This window comes from Cibotium barometz, chromosome 11 (genome assembly GCF_041138505.1).
Source record: "Cibotium barometz isolate CiBa-2024 chromosome 11, ASM4113850v1, whole genome shotgun sequence".
In the NCBI taxonomy this organism is placed as follows: domain Eukaryota; kingdom Viridiplantae; phylum Streptophyta; class Polypodiopsida; order Cyatheales; family Cibotiaceae; genus Cibotium; species Cibotium barometz.
This window is the reverse complement of record NC_141056.1, coordinates 22,487,825-22,506,922: the sequence shown is the minus strand read 5'-3', so window position 1 is coordinate 22,506,922 and position 19,098 is coordinate 22,487,825. Positions and strand designations below refer to the sequence as shown.

General features: G+C 45.4%; 1 protein-coding gene across 3 annotated transcripts in view; it reads left to right on the top strand.

The window, feature by feature from the left end:
- The window catches only part of LOC147633913 (vacuolar protein sorting-associated protein 51 homolog), a 66,970-nt gene extending 51,595 nt beyond the window's left edge, over positions 1–15,375 (top strand). The window contains exons 16-20 of one of the 3 annotated variants that reach the window (XM_086804978.1): positions 13,930–14,001; positions 14,086–14,103; positions 14,227–14,460; positions 14,542–14,718; positions 14,795–15,375. In XM_086804978.1, coding sequence (XP_086661104.1) covers positions 13,930–14,001; positions 14,086–14,103; positions 14,227–14,460; positions 14,542–14,718; positions 14,795–14,911 — 618 coding nt within the window. In that variant the 3' untranslated portion in view covers positions 14,912–15,375. Of the gene's footprint in view, positions 1–13,929; positions 14,002–14,085; positions 14,137–14,226; positions 14,461–14,541; positions 14,719–14,794 lie in introns of all 3 variants that reach the window. The other 2 variants (XM_086804977.1, XM_086804979.1) reach the window with 2 other exon arrangements.
- The last annotated feature ends 3,723 nt before the right edge of the window (positions 15,376–19,098 follow it).

The following is a 19,098-nucleotide window of genomic DNA, read 5'->3' as shown; positions in this document are numbered from 1 at the left end:
ACCCTGTTTAGGTCTTCAGCTTATCTTTCTCTCTCTTCGCAACAGCCCCCTCTGGCCTCTTTCTCTGTGGGAAGCGCTGCAGACAAGCACAGAGCTCTTCCTATGGCCAGGGTTAATTAATTTTTAACCCGAAACCAGCCTTTTTCAGCCCAAGACAAGATGGAGAGGATCGACATTGAAGACCTGATCAAGGCAGCCATCCAACAACACAAGAAAGAGACGGACAATGCAATTAATATGGTCAACCGGAGCCTTTTTGACAAAGTCAAGAAGCTTGAAGCGTGGATAGCAGCCCAAGATGCAGAGATCGCAAAACAGTGACAATGTAGAGGAGGAAGCCAAAGATTTATACACACGCATGGGCATTTCGAGGCCTACACACACGGGGGCTTGGAGAGTGGGCAAGAAAGACAAGAATGGAGGAGAGAGCTCGAAGGAGAGAGCTCTCATTTTACGCTTTCCCACCTTGGAGGCCAAGAAGGATTTCTTGGCCAAGCGTTCCGCCCTTAAGAAAACGGGCATCTTTTTAGGAGATGACCTCACCTTGGCACAGCTAGCACATATGAGGGAGTGCATGCCGGAGATTAGGGCAGCCAGAGAAAAAGGGAAGCTAGCATTTTACAGAGGAGGCAGAGTGGTGATACTAGAGAGACGCACCACCTGACGGTGCGAGACCTATGGGACCAGTTTGAGACTTGCAGTATGGAACTGCAACGGAGCATTGAGACTGGATGTGGGGGCCTTTGAGGACAGCTTCAGAGATAGGGACATCATCTTCTACTCGGAGACACATCAGGCCCCCATTACCCAGAGTGGCGGGATACAGATGGGAGACGACTTGTAGACAGGAGGCCCGTTCGAAGCATGGTGGTCGCGGATCCGGAGGAGTTGCAGTTCTTTTTAGAGAGGAGCTTCAGCCACTCATCCATGTTATGCGCCGTGATGAGAGCGCGAGGTACATGTGGGTCAGAGTGAGGGTAGATGAGGGTAGACCCCTATACATTGCTATATGTTACTTTCCAGCACATCTCATTATGCAGCGCCCAAGGGGCAATCTTCATATATGATTCTAGATGAGGACATATGGGAGTTCTCCAGGGAGGGAGATGTTATCATACTGACTTTAATGCTCGAACGGCTCAGTACATGTGGAGGAGATGTGTTTGACCCGGAGATCACAGGATGAGGTGGAGTGTACTGAGTATGGGAGATACCTCTTGGAGATGGGGACTGCACATGGGCTGGCCATTTTAAATGGCCTAGAGAGGTATCCACTTGCCAGTGGCTTTACTTGCTTTCCACACAGACATGGGGCCAGCACAGTCGATTATGTTTTAGCCTCGCCAACCTTCATCCCGAGTATCCAGGATTTTGCGATTGGCCCCAAGCCCATCGGAGTTACGGTGGATCATGCACTTCTCTCCTTTACGGTGGATTTCCACTACAGTACCCGCCAGGTTGGGCAGTCCTCCTATCACCCGAGATATACCTTCGGTAGAGAGACTGATGGAGTATACACCGCAGAGATCTACAGCTTGTTGAGTGCAGAGGATCCACACAGGCCATTAGCAGAGCTCACACAGATCCTGACAGAGGATTTACATACAGCTGCAGCGACGGCCTTCCCACACACGCAGCCCACAGTACGACCACGTCCTGGGAGCATGCCCCAGAATAGTTGGTATGATGATGATTGTAGGGAGCTCAGAGCCCGGCTACAGAGAGAGGTGGCCACAAGTGTCACTACATATAGACAGTCACCAAAGAAGAGGGCATTCTTAGCTCGGCTGGAGAGAGACATCTATCAGTTGTTTTTGAGTCAGGATTCTGGGAGGCCTAGAGATTGCTTAGAGTGCACCCCCCGCGACATTACCTCTCCAGATACATGGGGCGAGTATGCAGCCTCCCTCTACACAGTACCAGAGCAGCCACCACTACCGAACCCTCCAGAGCCTTGTCCACCCACTTCTACCTTCTTCACAGCAGAGATGGTGAGGAGGACCATCAACAGATTGCATACAGGGAGGGCACAGGATCATCAGGGCATTGTAGCCGAGCATTTCATACATGCTAGAGATATGATTGCAGACTTGCTAGCTCTCATGTTTAATAGAGCCATGTGTGAGGGGTTTCCTGGGACTTGGAGGACTTCCACGATTGTGCCGGTACTCAAGTCTGGAGATCCGAGCCTGCCGACTAACTACCGCACCATTATGATTGGTCACTTGCTGGCCAAGCTATATGCCTCTACTCTTGAGCATGAGTTGAGCAGATGGGCAGAGAGACAAGGGGTCCAAGCTCAAGGACAGGCCGGTTTCAGGAGGAGATTCTCTACTTTGGATCATATCTTTACCCTCAGGGCTATCATTGAGGAGGGCAGAGCACATGGGAGGAGGATCTACTGTGGCTTTGTGGATTTCCGCAAGGCCTTTGACACAGTGCCCAGAGCTAGACTGATGCGCAGGCTGCAAGACTTGGGGGTTCCATGTGAGCTCATTTGGGGTATTATGGCACTTTATGAGACAGTAGTTGGGCAGGTGCGGACTTCAGAGGCTCTCTCCCAGCCAGTACACTCCACTATAGGGGTGAAACAGGGCTGCCCGCTCTCTCCGACTCTATTTGGACTATACATTGATGAGATCTCTGATTATATTGGGACACGAGGGGACAGATGAGCGGCACTTGGATACCTCTGCTCTTATATGCTGCTGATATTGTGCTTATAGCAGACTCACCAGAGGGTATGCAGAGGCACTTGGATACTTTACATGCTTATGCACAGGACAGTGGGCTCTCAGTTAACCTTGGTAAGACCAAGGTTATGGTGTTTAACACTACAGCTCAGTGGGTCTGGAGATCAGTGCCTATTTTCACATATGGGTAGGAGACAGTGGAGTATGTTGACTCATACACATATCTTGGAGTGGTGTTCACTGGGCCCACATTTTCCATGAGGGGGGCAGCAGAGGCCAGATTGACTAGAGGATATGCAGCACTAGGAGGTCTAGAGAGGATGTGCTCACAGGTACAGTTTCAGGAGCCACGCACTAAGCTGTGGCTTTTTGACACGCTGGTCACATCGGCTATGCTATATGGAGTACAGATCTGGGGGCCTAGCCTAGATCATCACAGTCGATCAGGACGCACATACGATGGATGGAGATCGATGGAGAGACCACTTGTGTCCATGATCTCTAGGATGATTCGGGCTAAGGCCTCGGTACCCCATGAGATTATCCGAGCCGAGATGGGAGCACCACCGATCGTATTCCCTCGAGCTCTTGTACATGTGAACAGGCCCTTATTTCACTTATGGGGTTCACATATTATTGTACTTTTTCAGATAATCTACAACATCGCTTTGTGTGCCTCTCCTTGTATGCATTCTCTAAAGTTTCCATAGGTATCCTGAGAGAGTGACATTTTGAATTGATTTTGTTCGATTTTGGGTTTTTTGCACAATAACAGCATCATTTGGTGTGCAGACAGTGCCACCTGATAGCATCTTTGAGTTCATCTTCAAAAACAGCTTCAACAACATCGTCAACATTATCATTAGTTTTACATTTCTGCTAAGTATCATTTCCACAATCTACACTTGACACTTCACAATTTTTCATACACTTTGTAGGTTTACATCGTCATTCAGTGATCTACTGGTAGCCATTTCTGCATTCCTGTTAAGTATCATTTCCACACTCTACACTCCGTAAATTTTCATACACTTTGTAGGTTTCCATTGTCATTAGTGATTTATTGATAGCCATTTTGGTACCTGTAGGTAGTTAGGATATTTGCATTCTATGTCAGAGATTAGATATTTGCATTCTGTGTTAGAGATAAGTTATTTGCACAGGCAGAAGGGCAATGATGTATTTTGGATGTTTCTGCTGCGAGGATAAGCTTGATAGGACCAACTACCCATTGTGGTCCTATATGATACATCATCTATTGGTGGCCAAAGGTCTTTGGGGAATCATTACAAGAGAAGAAGAATCCCAATGTCTGCAGTGTAGTAGCTTACTCTTTCTACTTCTACAGGAGGTGTTACAGCTACTTCAGTCATACAAGCACTTGCACCTCCTACTACATTTAGAGATGATGGGATTCTAGAGATGTACAAGCACATGCCCTCATTGCGCTCTCAATGAAGAGGAGTATCATACCGCACATCCGTTCATGTGTCACTACTGAGTTAGCGTGGGATGCCCTTGCATTACTATATTAGGTGCACAATGAGGCTCGTGTGTGATAGCCTACTTGAAAAAGCAACTCGAACTTTTGCATATGGATAAGACCTTTGAGAATAGCTTGCAAACATTAATGAGATCATTCCAGAGTGTTCTCCTGTCACTACCATCCTCAATGCATTGCCTAGCACCTATCAGGTCTTTGCTACTACACTTCGGTCGCTCATGAAAGGCAATGCATGCCTTTTCTTTTGATGAGCTAGTGTCTTTGCTTCTACAAGAGGAGAAATCTTGGACAAACGGGTTGGGAATGACGGTTGGTGATCGCAATTTTTTCGCTCAAGGCAAAGGCAAAGACAAGGCATCCCAGGTTACAAGGCCAACTGCCTCTTCTAGCATGGTGCATATGATTCACATACAGTGTCTAGTACATCCATTGTGATAGAAGCGAAGCTTTTGCATTCTCGGCTTGGTCACCTAAACTTTTCTAGACTGCTATACCTATGAAGGCATGCTATGGTCTCCGCATTGCCAGCACTTGATGCACCTATTAAACATGTATGGGAGGGTTGCATTCTAGGCAAAATGCATCGGGCACCATTTCCCAAGGATGGTGTACTGAGGGTTGCCCTGAAATTGCAGCTCATACATAGTGAAGTATGTGGTACGATGAGGACACCATCCATTGGAGGTTATCTCTACTTCGTTACGTTCAATGATGACCTTTCCAGATTTAGTTAGGTCTGTACTATGAAGTGGAAATCAGAGTTATTTATGTGCTTTAAGAACTTTCAGCTCATGGAGCTGAAAATGTATTTGGATGTAGCCAACCCTCACTAGGAGGTTTTTTTCCCCGTGTGTATGCACACCCTCTTATCTACTCATTTTGGGGTGTGTACTTATCTTTTGTATCTGGCACACATTTGCTCATTCTATTCTAGTGAGTTTGTGTGCTCTTAAGCTTCTCTATCTTGTGTGTGTGCATTGTTGAAACCCTAACCCTAATTCCAATAATTGGTATCAGAGCGAGCTTCCTTGACACTTGATCTAGTAGTCTATCTCCCTCCTCTCACGACCCTATTTTTCTGTCTCCGATTGAGAATACCCTCTTAGGAGAAGAAGGCGTATACTCTAGTGTGTTGTATACAAAGTATACATAAATTTTCGGGGTCCGCGGCGCGATTTGGGCACCGCAAGTTTTTTGCAGATGTTCTGGAGAGGCGTCATTTTGGATTGGTTCTGCTCGATTTTGGGTGTTTGGGATGTGTGTAGCGGCAAAGATTTGGTATGCAGCAGTATCTACAGTGTCTTCAACAACATCGACCATCATACTTTTGTCCCACTAACACTCTATTCTCTACTGTGTTATTTTTCATACACTTTGCAGGTGATTTTGTTAGTTGGCAGTCATCCAGGGTTGCATCTAGTGAATACTGAGTACTTGCAATGTGTTGAAAGATTTTGCATTTGGTAGAAAGTCATGGCTGGTAGTAGTGATGTATTCAATATGTTGTCTGCCGAGGACAAACTTGATGAGCCTAACTACCCATTGTGGTCCTATATAATGAGGTATATACTGGTTGCTAAAGGCCTTTGGAATGTGGTCAGTGGTAGTAAAACTCGTCCTGTTTCACAACTACCAGTGCAACCAGGTGCTGCAGGTACATCTGAAGTAGAATATGATATATAGATGTGGCTCCTCCACATGCACCACTAGTACCTCCCACTGCTGCTCAAACGAGATGGGATATGGAAGAGATGCACAGGCACATGCATTGCTTACACTTTCTGTGAAGCGAAGCATTATTCCTCATATTTGGTCATGTAAGACTTTAAAACAGGCATGGGATGCACTTGCTGCAATATAGCAGGTGCACAATGAAGCATGTGTTGCATATCTGCGCAAACAATTAGAGTCTAAGCACATGGACGAGGGAGACTCAATGGATAGATTCTTGAGACTAAGATCAAAGATTTTAAGGAGCAGCTTGCTAGTGTGGATGAGATACATTCTAATAGTACATTGGTGCCCAGAGTTCTCAATGCATTGCCGGATTCTTATCAGAGTTTTGCCTCTACCATTAGATTCATGATGAAGGGAAATCCAAATGCCCTTACATTTGATGAGCTGGTTTCAATACTCTTAGAGTCTAGGCAAAACAGATCTAATATGCGAGTTAGTGACCAAGCTTTTGTTGCCAATCAGAAAGGCAAAGGTAAAGCTTCTTTGCATGGTGGCTATAAGCCAAAATCAGAATCCTCAGGTAACGATGCAAAGAAAGAAGGTGATAAGCCTAAAAAGAAGGGTAAGTGTCACTATTGCAGGAAACTAGGGCACTACATACATGAGTGCAAGAAAAGGCTAGAGAAGGAGAAAAAGAAAGAATCGAGCATGGCTCTGGCTGATGCATCTGCACCAAGTGTAGAGAAGAAGGAATCTATAAGTTTTGCTTAAGATGATTGGGCATGGCTCTGGCTGATGCATCTGCACCAAGTGCAGAGAAGAAGGAATCTGTAAGTTTTGCTTAAGATGATTGGGCATGGACTGTACATTGCAGTTATGACCCTTCTGTTCATGATGTATGCATGTCAGTGGCAGAATCGGATGCTTGGTACTTTGACAGTGGTGCTAGCAAGCACATTACTTCACAAAAAGGTTTGTTCTCATCTCTGGAATCTATCCCCAAGTGCAGGAACCGTCACATGTGCAAATGGTTCCTCATATCCTGTCAAAGGAGTTGGTAGAGTTGTGCTCACTGCTACAAATGGAGATGCATTTACTCTTTCAGAATTTTTATATGTGCCAGGCATTAAGAAGAACTTAGTTTCAGTCTTAGCCTTGTTAAGGCTTGACGGTGAAATTTGTGGATGATAGATGTACAGTTCAAGATAGAAATGATGGTTATTCTATCATTGCCTCAGGTACCTTGTTTCATGGCCTATATAAGATGGATGTATTTAAGAAGTTGCAGCATGATGCTTGCTCAATCTCTATGACTAGTGCTATGAGTGATGCAGAATTATGGCATGCACGATTTGGCCATTTGAATTATGGCAGTTTGTTACGCCTTCAAAGGCATGATATGGTGTCTGAGTTGCCAACTCTTAAGACCCCTACTAGACATGTATGTGGGGTGTATTCTTGGTAAAATGCATCGGCGGGCATCATTTCCAAAGAATGGATCTATGAGAGCTGTTAAGAAATTATAGCTTATACATAGTGATGTATGTGGTCCTAGAGGACACCATCTATTGGGGGATATCTCTACTTCGTCACTTTTATTGATGATTACTCCAGATATAGCTGGGTGTATCCATTAAAGCAGGAGTCAGAGGTTTTAATGTGCAGCACTCATCCTGGTTTGAGCTTCACGGGTTCAGCTTAGACAGACTTCCACCCTTCCAGTACTCTCAAAAGGCACCCTCTCTCACCTTGACACATTCTGAGATTAGTAGAGTCATCAGACAGGACCTCATTCAGTTGGACACTAGGAGGACATGGCTAGAGTCCTCACAGGAATTGGGGACGAAGATGGCTTTCTATAGAGACCATCTTCTCCGCACCACTGAGGATGGCTTTATACTTAGACCGAGCTACATGGATACCCATCTGTCTCATGGATTGAGGTGCGCCATTGGGCAAATCCGCACCTCCTCACATCAGTTAGAGATAGAGACAAGCAGATTTAGAGGCATACCTCCAGGGGACAGGATTTGTCAGATTTGTTGGATAGAGCCAGAGACGGAGGAGCACTACATCTGTCGCTGCACAGCATATTATCTCCTGGAGATCCGTAGGCTTAGAGAGTCCATCATCAGGAGCAGACGCCAGACTGGCAGGGAGTCCACACAGAGACAGATTACTGACTTCTTTAGAGGGACTACCCGGGAGGACATACAGCCGACAGCCCAGCAGCGAGCACCCCGTGTGGGACTCTAGTTGAGAGAGCTATCCAGTTGGGCAGATCTAGACGCCCGAGGGTTCGCCGATCCTCACATCGGAGACGGTGCCTGCACCGGAGGATTCAAAGCATCATTGCGAGGCATCGGGCTCGCCTGACCAGGCATCTCACTATGGCAGATATCCAGGCCATCCGGCAGAGACCCATGCTAGAGCTCCTAGGATGATTACGACTCTAGCCATATACTGTTGTACTCACTGTCACTTTTGTACTCCCCCATATTCATGTATTCATGTATCCATGTACTCATGTACCCCATTTTGACCAGTAGCATTAGCTTCCCACTCTCCCTAGTTGCTGCTTCCGGATGCCCCCCCTCCTGATGTATTGTGGGGCTAGATACTTAGTTCTTTCTTTTCTTTTCCAGACAGTGTATCGGATGTCACATGGTTGTAACTTTGGTCTCATAGGTCACTTTGGCCTTTTGAAGACGTTAATATAACATTTCATTTCATTTCATTTCTCCCTCGCTTCCGCAGTCTCAATGGTACCGTGTGAGCTCCTCAGCCTCTGGACTCCATCTCAGCGATGGTGAGGGCCCGCTGTGTCAAAGAAATCATGGGTGATTCTGTCCCCTCCCTAAGTCCAAAAGGAGGCCCTGACATGGTATCGATACTCCACCCTCCTCTCCTCAATCGATCCAATCTTTGTGCGGGTTGCCTCCAACTGAGACTCCACCCATGGACTGTTTGGGGTGTGCTCCTGTAGGCGCTGGAGGGACTCGGGAGGCTGGGCCCCTGCGGAGACTCCTCTCTGCTCTCTGAACCTGGTGAGTCGGTCCTGAGCTACGCTCTGTAAAAGGGTGCTAATTTCCTGAGGTCTATAGTCGAGCGTGGCCTCTCCCGGTCTAAAAATGAGGGACTCCCAAACCTTTTTTGACTCTTCTAGTGATCTCAGGGTCGTGGTCCAAGCTGTCAAGGATTCAAACACTCTACTGATGTCTTGGTGTCCAAGCATCCTCCAGGAGAAGTACTACTGGTGAATGATTTGACAATGTGGTGCCTGCGAGAATACCAACCAAACCAGCTCTGCTACCAGCCCACTCATCCACATAAAATCTGTCAATGCACGAGAGGTCTGGTCCCTGCATCCTCTGGTCTGATTTGGAGAAGCAAAGGCTTCCTGGCGTTTGGCCAAACTTTGGTAAGTGCCAAGGATCCTGTCCTCTCAGGGAGAGAACCAGCTCCTCCCAGGTCGTGTACTCACTCCCAGTGATTGTATCCAAGCCTCCTCCCTGCTTGTCCTGTGGGTCCTCCAACATGCTAAAATCTCCACTTGTGCACCGAGAATCAGCCTGGGGAAGAGCCTATCTCACCTAGGCCCATAACTCAGTCCGCCCCGCCACCCTATTGGGGGCATAAATGTTGAGGAAACCCACGCAATCCTCCCCAACCCTGACTATAATCCACTGCGTCCTCCCCTGAACAATGATGCGTGAATCCAGCACTGATGGAAGCATCTTCTCACCAACTGAAATGCACACCCCTCCCTCAAGGCCAAAAGCTAAGGACCAAAAGGTATGGCTGTGTCCACACTAATTTTTCCCGCATTTTCAGGTACGCCCTGTTGAAAGTTGATGTTCCTATAGGAACAAAAGATCAATTGGGCCTCCTACACAGGCTTTTTGAAGCTCATGAAGTACTCATCTGCGGTGGTAGTGCCCCCCCCCCCCCCCTATCCTGTGAACTTTCCAAGAGACGATCTGCATAACTAAGGATGGGGGGGTGTAGGACGTCCTCAGGACACCCTCTCCACGTAGGGTCTTCGGGGTCGGTTTGGAGGGGGAATTATCATAGTCTGCGGGCCAAGTGATCCCCGATCCTGTCCTCCATAGGGCTCCACTCCGCTTTGGCTCTGCGGTACGCCTACACTGTGCTCCATCTATCGTAATAAAGGAAGCGGAGGAAGGGCCTCAAGGGGACAATGACTGCCACGTGGAGGAACACACAATATCATCTCCAAGCTCGGGACGTCAATGCCTCCATCTTGACATCGGAGGCAGGAGCTTCCTAACTCCATGTGGGCCAGGGCCCAAAAGTGGGTGACGATGTCGACTAGACGGCTATCCCCCAGGTGCTGAGCTAGGACAACGGCGTGGGAGTAAATGACAAAGGAGGCAGACTCGCAACCCCACTCCATGCTGGTGGCGATGCTGAGAGGGAAAGAGAGGACCACCGCTCCATTGCCTCGTGTATGGTGGAAGACCACACAAAGGCGGAGTGACGCCATGATCTCCGAGAACTCGCAGGCCTCAACAGGAAGGCATGTGAGGAGGCCATAGTCAACATGCGCCCCCATGATTTGGGGGGGTTATCGGCTCCGGAACCTTGGAGGACAAGCCAAGCTTTGTAGGAATCTCCTGGCCCCTGGGCAGCACGGGGGGTCACCATGTTGTCCATCTCCTCGTCGGGAACTAAATGCTCATAATAGTTGCCAGTGGGCACCGTTACCTTAGGGGGGGCACCTGCATGGTGATCAGGCCCGCGATGCTCTTGGGGAGGCAGGCGGCGGACCACCTGCCCATCGGGTAGGGCCCTCCTGCTGTTGTGAGCCTGGGTTGCAGGGGTCGGCTGGATAGGAACCTGTCCTGGCCTCCGGTCCTGATTCCCTTGCTCTTACCTGTCGCGCCTATTGAGGCCTCGGGTGGAGGTTGGGTGGTCACCCTGGTCGGGGAGACAATGCAGACTCTGATGGATGGGATGCCCGCTGTCGTGGCCACCACAGATGCGGCTGTTTGCAGGACCTCCAAAACCTGCCCTATCGATTGTCCAATCGATCGAATCAATGGGTAATACTCCTTCCGGAGGCCGGGGAAGCTGACCGTCACAGGGAAGCGAGATACACTTGCAAAGGGTCGGATGCAGGGTCGAAACCATGGTACGATCGGAATGCCTGAGTGCTGTGAATCGCGGCGGGGCTCTGCTGCATCACATGATCAGCCGCTGCGGGCGAATCAAACTTCACATGAGAGTAGTAGCCAAGCCCAAGAAAATGGATACCGGTGATTTTTCTGGGCTTGTCGATGAGGGCTGCTTGGAGCGAATTCTGGATTTCTCCGCACACAGGGTGGCTCCCTATGATCTTGCAGACCAATAAAGAAGCCACTGTGAGGGAAGCTACTGTTGAAGCTAAGAGCTAGAGGTTCGCCTACGAAAATAGGCAAGGGACAGCGGCCTCGGCCTGGGATGATGGAGCGGCTGCCATGGAGTCCTCCTGGAAGGTGAAGACTAGAAGTGCCTACTCTTGCTGATGAAGAACAACTCGAGAGCAAAATCTTGCGAGGATGACAAAAGGAGAGGAGCAGCAGGAGGTGACGGCGAAACGATGAGAAAAAGGGCTAGGAGAGGCGTTGGCGGCTGAGGGAGGGTGGAAAGGTGGCGAAACTGGAGCGTCTAATGAGCAAGAGGTGGGAGGGGAAGGAGGTGGTGGGATGCGTGCGGTGCAGCTAGAAGGGGTGGAGGTCAGTGCAAAGGAGATGGTGGAAGTGAAGATGGAGGGAGGAGGTGGGGATAGGTGTATAGGAGGAGGAAGGCGGGGGGCTGAGCACAGTAGGGAGGCGACAGCGAGAAGCAAAGGCAAGGGCGAAAGAGGGGGGGGGGGGTGACGATGGTGATGGCAAGGGAGAAGGGTGAAGTGCGGCACAGTCAGGGGCGAAGGAGCACGAGGCAGGTTGGGGGGGTGGGGAGAGAGATCCGGATCTCTATCTTCTTTTTGTTTCCGGGAACTGATCTTCTTTTTATGCAACAACTTCTTTGATCTTCCAGTGATGAATCATCCTCTCATGCACCCAGTCATGTGTTCAGTTAATAAACTAGCCATCAATCTTAGTCATGTCTCCTAATTTTTGCAGTCAAGAAGTTACTCTGGAAAAATCAAGTTCATCATGAGCCAATACGTGCAGGCTGAACTTCATGTTTCCTTGTCATGTATTCAGTCAGCCATTCATGTGCGGGCTGAACCACATGTTTTTTTTGCGCATATGTTTTCTTGTCATGACATGATGAGTCAAGCGTGTGCAGATTGATTCTCATGCATCCTTGTCTTGTGTGAGAAAGACATCATCCAACCAAGATGTCACATGAGGTGGTACTTAGTCATCAACTAAGGCCAGCCTTTTTGATATTGAAACTTTGGTATTTCATTCTTGGGACACTTGTTGTGCTATGTCATGGTTTGTGTATTCTTGTCTAGCTTCAGCTCAAGTGAGTGACTTACCTTGAGGTAAAGAAATACCCGGCATGTCTAAAATGCCCTTGAGGGAATGATTTGTGAAGGCTCTAGGAGAGCTCAGTTTCCTTTAATGTCTTCTAATATTCGCGTCATTCATGTCTTGTCTTGTCATGTAATTATATCATTAAGTTGTTAGCGTTGGGACAATTGAGCAACCAATGATCTTTCTTTGCAGACAATCACACCATGAGGTTAGCTATCTCCTCATGTGTGCTCTCGGTCACCATAAGCGTGGCATAATTATGTCAGAGTGTGTGAGAATATTATGGGAGAGTTTCGGAGATCATGGTTATCTACTTCTAGTCATGCTATGAACTTATCATGTAATCTTGTCATTGGATAGAGCTCGTCAAGTACTTCATTATGATACTGAACATGCTATGCGTCGAGCAAGCATGTGAGGTCATAATGTGGAGTCAACATGCCATGCTGACAAGCCATGCCAATGTTCCACATCAACAGTTATATGCCGTCATGTTGCAAGCAGTCGTTCCAACAAATGCCTCTAGGATAGGGACACAAGTCAAATAACCCTTTGACGAGTCAAAAGGATGAGCATCTCTAGTTCAGGGTCAAAAAGTACATTGACCTAACACTTAGTAGTGCAAATGTCTCTTTTTTGTCTCATTTGTCTTCTGCACTACTTAAATTGGCACACCACTAACATTTTTTGGTGGAATTACAGGTGCTTTTGCTATCTTGCCAACTGTAACCGTGCATTTTCCTTTCCACCTTTGGCCCATGTTTTACTTCAAAACAGGAAGCTTTGTGTGGGCTGTTGAAAGGAGATAGTTTCATATGTGACTGATGTTTGTGCAATCTAGAAAAATATGACCTTCTGAGTTGCCCATTGTTCACATGTGACATGCCAAAGGAGATTCCCATTATGTTACATGGCTTTCACTTTTGGGCAAATTTTGTTCACTCTTAGGAGAAGTTGACATCACTTAAACAAGTGACTTGGAGGCTGGAGCGTCCATTCCAAATGATGTAGTAATAATCACTCATATGCCAGGTTTGCATTGTCCTAGCACAAGTGGGTGCTTTCTCATCACTCTAATTTTTGGCATCGATTGGGACAGGGGTTTGTACTTCCATATTTGGAAACATGCACACAAATGCACATGCACAGGCATATTCTCAAGCTCGTGCTCGATCAGTCTGACGGTATTTCTCTTTGTTTTATGTCTTGTCCCTGTTGAGTCTCTCATGCACATCCATGCACATGCACTTACTCTGCTGCACATATGTATACAACGCACCACACACTAAGCACACACTCCACATCCACACACCCACACATGTAGACATGCAAGTACATGCATGCATGCATGTGTGCACACACTCATTACAAGATGCAAAGGTGGACATTCATTTTAAAAGTAGGTTGTGTCTAGGCATACGGATGTTTGAGATGTTAGATCGTTTCCTGTTTTAATGCCAACCTCGTACTGATAAGTGGCTGTTGTTTTGTATGCCTGTGCAAATGTGAAGTTCACGGGGTTTTAGATAGTTCATCATATGATAATGTACCTTTTTCTTTGCAGTACATATCCACGCGGTCCAAGAAGCTTTCCATGTTGATCAAGAAAAGTGTGACAACCCCTAATTGGCTCAAGGTGAAGTAACAATGCTTGAATCTTTTGGTTTCTTCATGTCTGGTATGGAGAATGTTTCTTAAGCTGGATGCTTTCTTCTCACAGTACAAGGAGCCACGGGAGGTACGCATGTTTGTAGACTTGCTTCTACAGGAGGTAAGTTGGATATTATGGAAGTATTCAAGCTTGCATTTTGTGGAGTTTTAAACACACTCAAGTTCTGAGTTCCAAGTAATGTGTTTCTAGGTTGACGCCATGAGCACAGAGGTGAAGCAAGTGCTCGAACCTGGGACTGTGCGAACACATCGGCGATCTGATAGCACAGGAAGTGCCAGTTCTTCAAGAAGCAATCCATTACGCGAAGACAGGAACAGTAGGACAAGCATCTCTCAAAGGGCCAGAAGTCGTTTGCTGGAAAGAGATGTTGCCAAGCTATTTAAGCAGAAAGTTGAGATTTTCACGAAGTTAGAGTATACACAGGTTTGATGTCGCTGCTAAGCAACCCCCTTGGTGGTCGAAAGGAAAAGAGGAGACTTCTAAAAGCTTTTGATGGCTGTGCAGATATCGGTCATCTCTGCTGTGATCAAGATGTGCCTAAAGAGCTTCCAAGAGTATGTCCGGCTTGAGACTTTTAGCAGAAGTGGGTTTCAGCAGATACAAGTGGATACTCAGTATTTGCGGGATCCTTTGCGTGAGGTGGTGGATGATGAAGCCATTGTCCACTTCCTGCTGGATGAGGTGAGAAGACAGTAAATACTTGCTCTGCATCATAGTCCAGAAACTTTTATTGCTGAAACTTCCTCTTGTTTTGCAGGTGTGTTCTGCTGCAGCAGAGCGCTGTCTTGATGCTATCCCTCTTGAACCAGCTATACTAGATAAGCTTATACAAGCAAAGAAAGCCAAAAGAGCAGAGAGTACTGGGAAATCCTAGTTTTGGTTCTGTCCTCTTTTCAGAACACTGGAGCCCTCAGAAAGATCACCTTGTACCCAATGTGGAGCATTCTACTGCTGCTAGATCATTGTGGAAGATTTTATTCCCATTGTATGGTTGCAGTGGCAGCTGCTAAAAACATTCTCCACGTTCACCAGATGGATGTTTGCTTGCCTTGTCCATGGCCTGCATTATTTGATATATATGAAAAACATGAACATGCCTACAGTTTTACCTTCCTCAAGCTTCTAGAGACATGGTGTAATGATATTTACCTAGTGCTTATCAGTTCAAACATACAAGCGTGCAGATAAAAGATCATCATGTTTTTGAGGTGGACCCAATTCGAAATTTGAAGGCCGAGTTACATTTAATGAGATCGGCTCAGTGAGTGGAAGGTGCTGTAAGACGACCTTGCTTCTATGCTTGCTTACGTTGTATGGATAAATTTCAAGAAGCGTGCACCGATTGCAGAAGGTTTTCCTATCCTATATAATAGAGTGATGCAACTTAAGCAGCTGATCCTTTTCCCCAATACCTGAAAAGGATAATGGACCATGGCCTTCATTCAGATTCCCACACTTTTGCTAACCGCAGCTTGCTTAAACTTCTCTTCAAATAACTTTGAGCCATAGGGATTAGCCGCTCAAGAAAGCAGTGGCATGTTGACCCTCTGCCTGATATTGTGAACCCTTGGTGCTTATGGTTGTATGGTGGATGTCTTTCAGATATCTTCATTGGGATCCTGGTAAGTGGGAATGGATTGATGCAATCAATTTTATGAAGAGTAAGCCTTTTTTCAGCTACACTGTCCGTAATACTAGGCTCCCCCCTACTTGGGCAGATTCAGAGGACAAGTACTCTTAGGCTGCACTAGGAAAGCTATAACATCACCCCACTGATTCAAAATAGATTTTGGCAGACTTTGGCACTCACTTGTTTTTGGTTATTCTTACATGGTGTCATATTGAGGAGAGAGATTATTTATGTTACTAGGGGCTCTATTGCTTGGCTCACTCAGTCTGGTCCACAAATATTTTATGATAAGAAAGTTGCATGTTAAAACATTCAATTGATATGTAAAAATGGAATTTTAATATATGAAACTCAAGTTTCCATTGAATTTTCTTCCAAACCTACTTAAAGCTCTCTTGGATCTTCTTGTACACAAATAATAAATTGATGTTTAAAAATACATTTGCAATTTATGAAACTCAAGTTTTCAAATTCTCTTCAAAAACTACTTTAAGCTCTCCGTGGTCTTCTTGCACACAATTGTTGGTATTTTAATCCAATTTGGTTAAACATAATTGTTTTCAATCAAACTTTTCCTAACTTAAATTGTTTGTTGTATGCGCATCTCCATTTGCCACAATATCACCATGCTTCATAGATTGCCCACAATCCAATGTAAATAACATTAAGTTTGCTTTGATATTTGCACCCACCTAGAAAAGAAACGCAATATAGAAAAACAACGATTAAAATAAAGATATAGACACAATTAATTGGACTATTGAGTTTCTACAACCAATGTATTCTTTTAATCCAAGCTCGACAGATCCTTGACTAGAGCCTATGTTGTAATACCCTGTAAGAAAATGCAACTTTAACACTAACACAAATAACAAGATCTTCACAAATCCTTATCCACATAGGTTAATATTACTCTAATCGTGTGGCTACACCTTTTTTTGCCACATCTTTTTGTATTTGCGCTAATAGAATTTGGGATACCACTAAGCTTACAACTTGTATAATATTGGTTGATCCATAATTATTGAGCTTGTGACGTGTGCAATGCCATTAGCTTATACATAGTGTGAGAAATCATCTCATTCTAGTTTTGGGCTCTTGGACAACATTACTTGGGAAGCCATGCATTGTAAATATGAGGCATGTATATAACCTAGTTTTGGCTAATGATGAGAATACACATAATCCCATTTTCATAATTGAGTCCAGTCTTGTGCTTTTGTGGTGAGAGTTGCATGCTTACTTACTTTTGCTTTGTTGCTTGCTAGTGGATTATGGGGGTGAGTGTATTGAGTGTTGTTGCTTGCCAGTGGATTATGGGGGTGAGTGTATCGAGTGTTGTTGCTTGCAAGTAGATTGTGTGGGGGAGTGTATTGTGTATTGTTGCTCGCTCTCCTCTTCTTTCCATCCATCTCTATCTCCATTTCCATTCTTGTACTCACGATTGGCATAGAGGTTAGGATATAGCTTTCCATAGCCCATGGCTAAAAATGCATGTGAATGTAAAGTTGGCATTCTTCGTTCAGATCGAGGGGGGGAGTATATGTCCAAGGAATTTCATGCATATATGGCTGAAAAAGGCGTAAGGCATCAATGTACAGTGCCATACACACTTCAACAAAATGGTGTGGCTGAGAGGAAGAATAGGTCTCTCATGGAGATGGACCTGCAGGTTGCCAACTAAAAGTCAATATGCTAAAATAGGTAATTAAAAAAAACTACTTTTTATTATTACTAGTGACAAGCCATTGTTACTACCTTGGATCATAAACGTGACAAGCCATTGTTACCCAATCCATGATGCATCTAGTGTGGTCGAATGGGATCCAAGCTCTTCTTAGATCACCATTCCCTGAACACCTCATTCTATTGATGAGCCTGAGGCTAGTCCTTTAGTAGACATCTTGAAAACAAAACAACATCAGTTTCATTGCATAGACTTGGAAATCGGCTTCCATGGAAGAAGTCATAATTGTAATCTCTCTTCAAATGTAGCAACTGATCATAGCCAAATGATCGGACATGTGGTCCTTGGTGTGTGTGAGCTACTGACTTTCGAAACCTACAAGAAAGGAAATTTTAATCACTATGTATATATGGCCTTAACAAATGCTTCTCTAATTTAACTCACCACTTGTTCTCAACTAGTGGGCTGAGCTCTTCTACCACATTATTGAATTCTTTATCTCCAAGCTCATGACCTTGATCTCCTTCTTTTACTAAATGAAGTTAGCACCAACTCCTTGGCAACACACATCTGCACCTTCCTTAGACTAGCACCTGCATCAACTTTAATTACTCTTTGAACCATTGCTTGTCTTATCAAGCAATTCCTTTGATGTTCCGGTGTGGACACCATGTGAATGAATTTCGGTGTGTATTAGAAGCCGTGTTAGTGTGTCATCACTAGGCATGACATAATACACATAACAAGATGACATAATACACATAATACACATAACACGTACAAGATGCCTTGCGATTTTTCGCAATAGTGACAATTGAGATTTCCATTATTAATGGCTAGGACACCAACTGCACAAGTTTTCTTTATGCACCCTTTGAAACTAATGTCATTAGGGAAGCCATTGTTCGAATACCAAGGGCATGTGGTGTGTAAACAATGCATTTGACCAATGGAATGGCTTATCCTACACACCCTTAAGTTGACATTCGATGTAGCTACCTTTGTCCACATATGACCATCGTACTTATGATCCATGCCATTCATTCCTACTCCAAAACCCCTGGTGGCAGGAAACTCAAATATTACATCCCCATCATAGAATCTAGGAAGCTCATTCATCTGAAACACGTGTGGTATACGTCTCACCAGCTCTGTCAAAGTGTTCTCCTTCCTTATGTTCAACAAGAACTTTACAGTGTTTTTCGATTTCAAGGGTGAAAGTACTTCATGGTTGGGTAATTGGGTGTATAGAGGCACTTCATCTAATACATATGTCTTTTGTAGAGCAAACTAACATCATAATTGGTTAAACTTTCAATATTCACATAATTAGAGGTACCAATTGATATATTAGATTTTAAGCTTACACATACCTCACATGTAAGATATATCAAGTCATCCAGGAGGTAGAGTTCCTTACCTTCTATATCTTGTAGTGGAACAAGGGCAACATGTGTCTCTTTATCTACTATGATTGTGATCACCTATAAAGAAAAGAACTGTGATGGGTAAACATTTTTGAATAAGAAATTCCTTTTTCACAAAGCCTTTGCCATTGCTCAAAGGCACCCTCATCTCACCTATTTCATTGTTGGGAAAAATAAGCTTGACCCCCATAATAGAGATTGAGATAGAGATGTGTGTGAGAGAGAGAAATAGAGAGAGATGTGTGCGTGTACGAGAGAGAGAAAGAGAGAGAGATGTGTGTGAGAGAGAGAAATAGAGAGAGATGTGTGCGTGTACG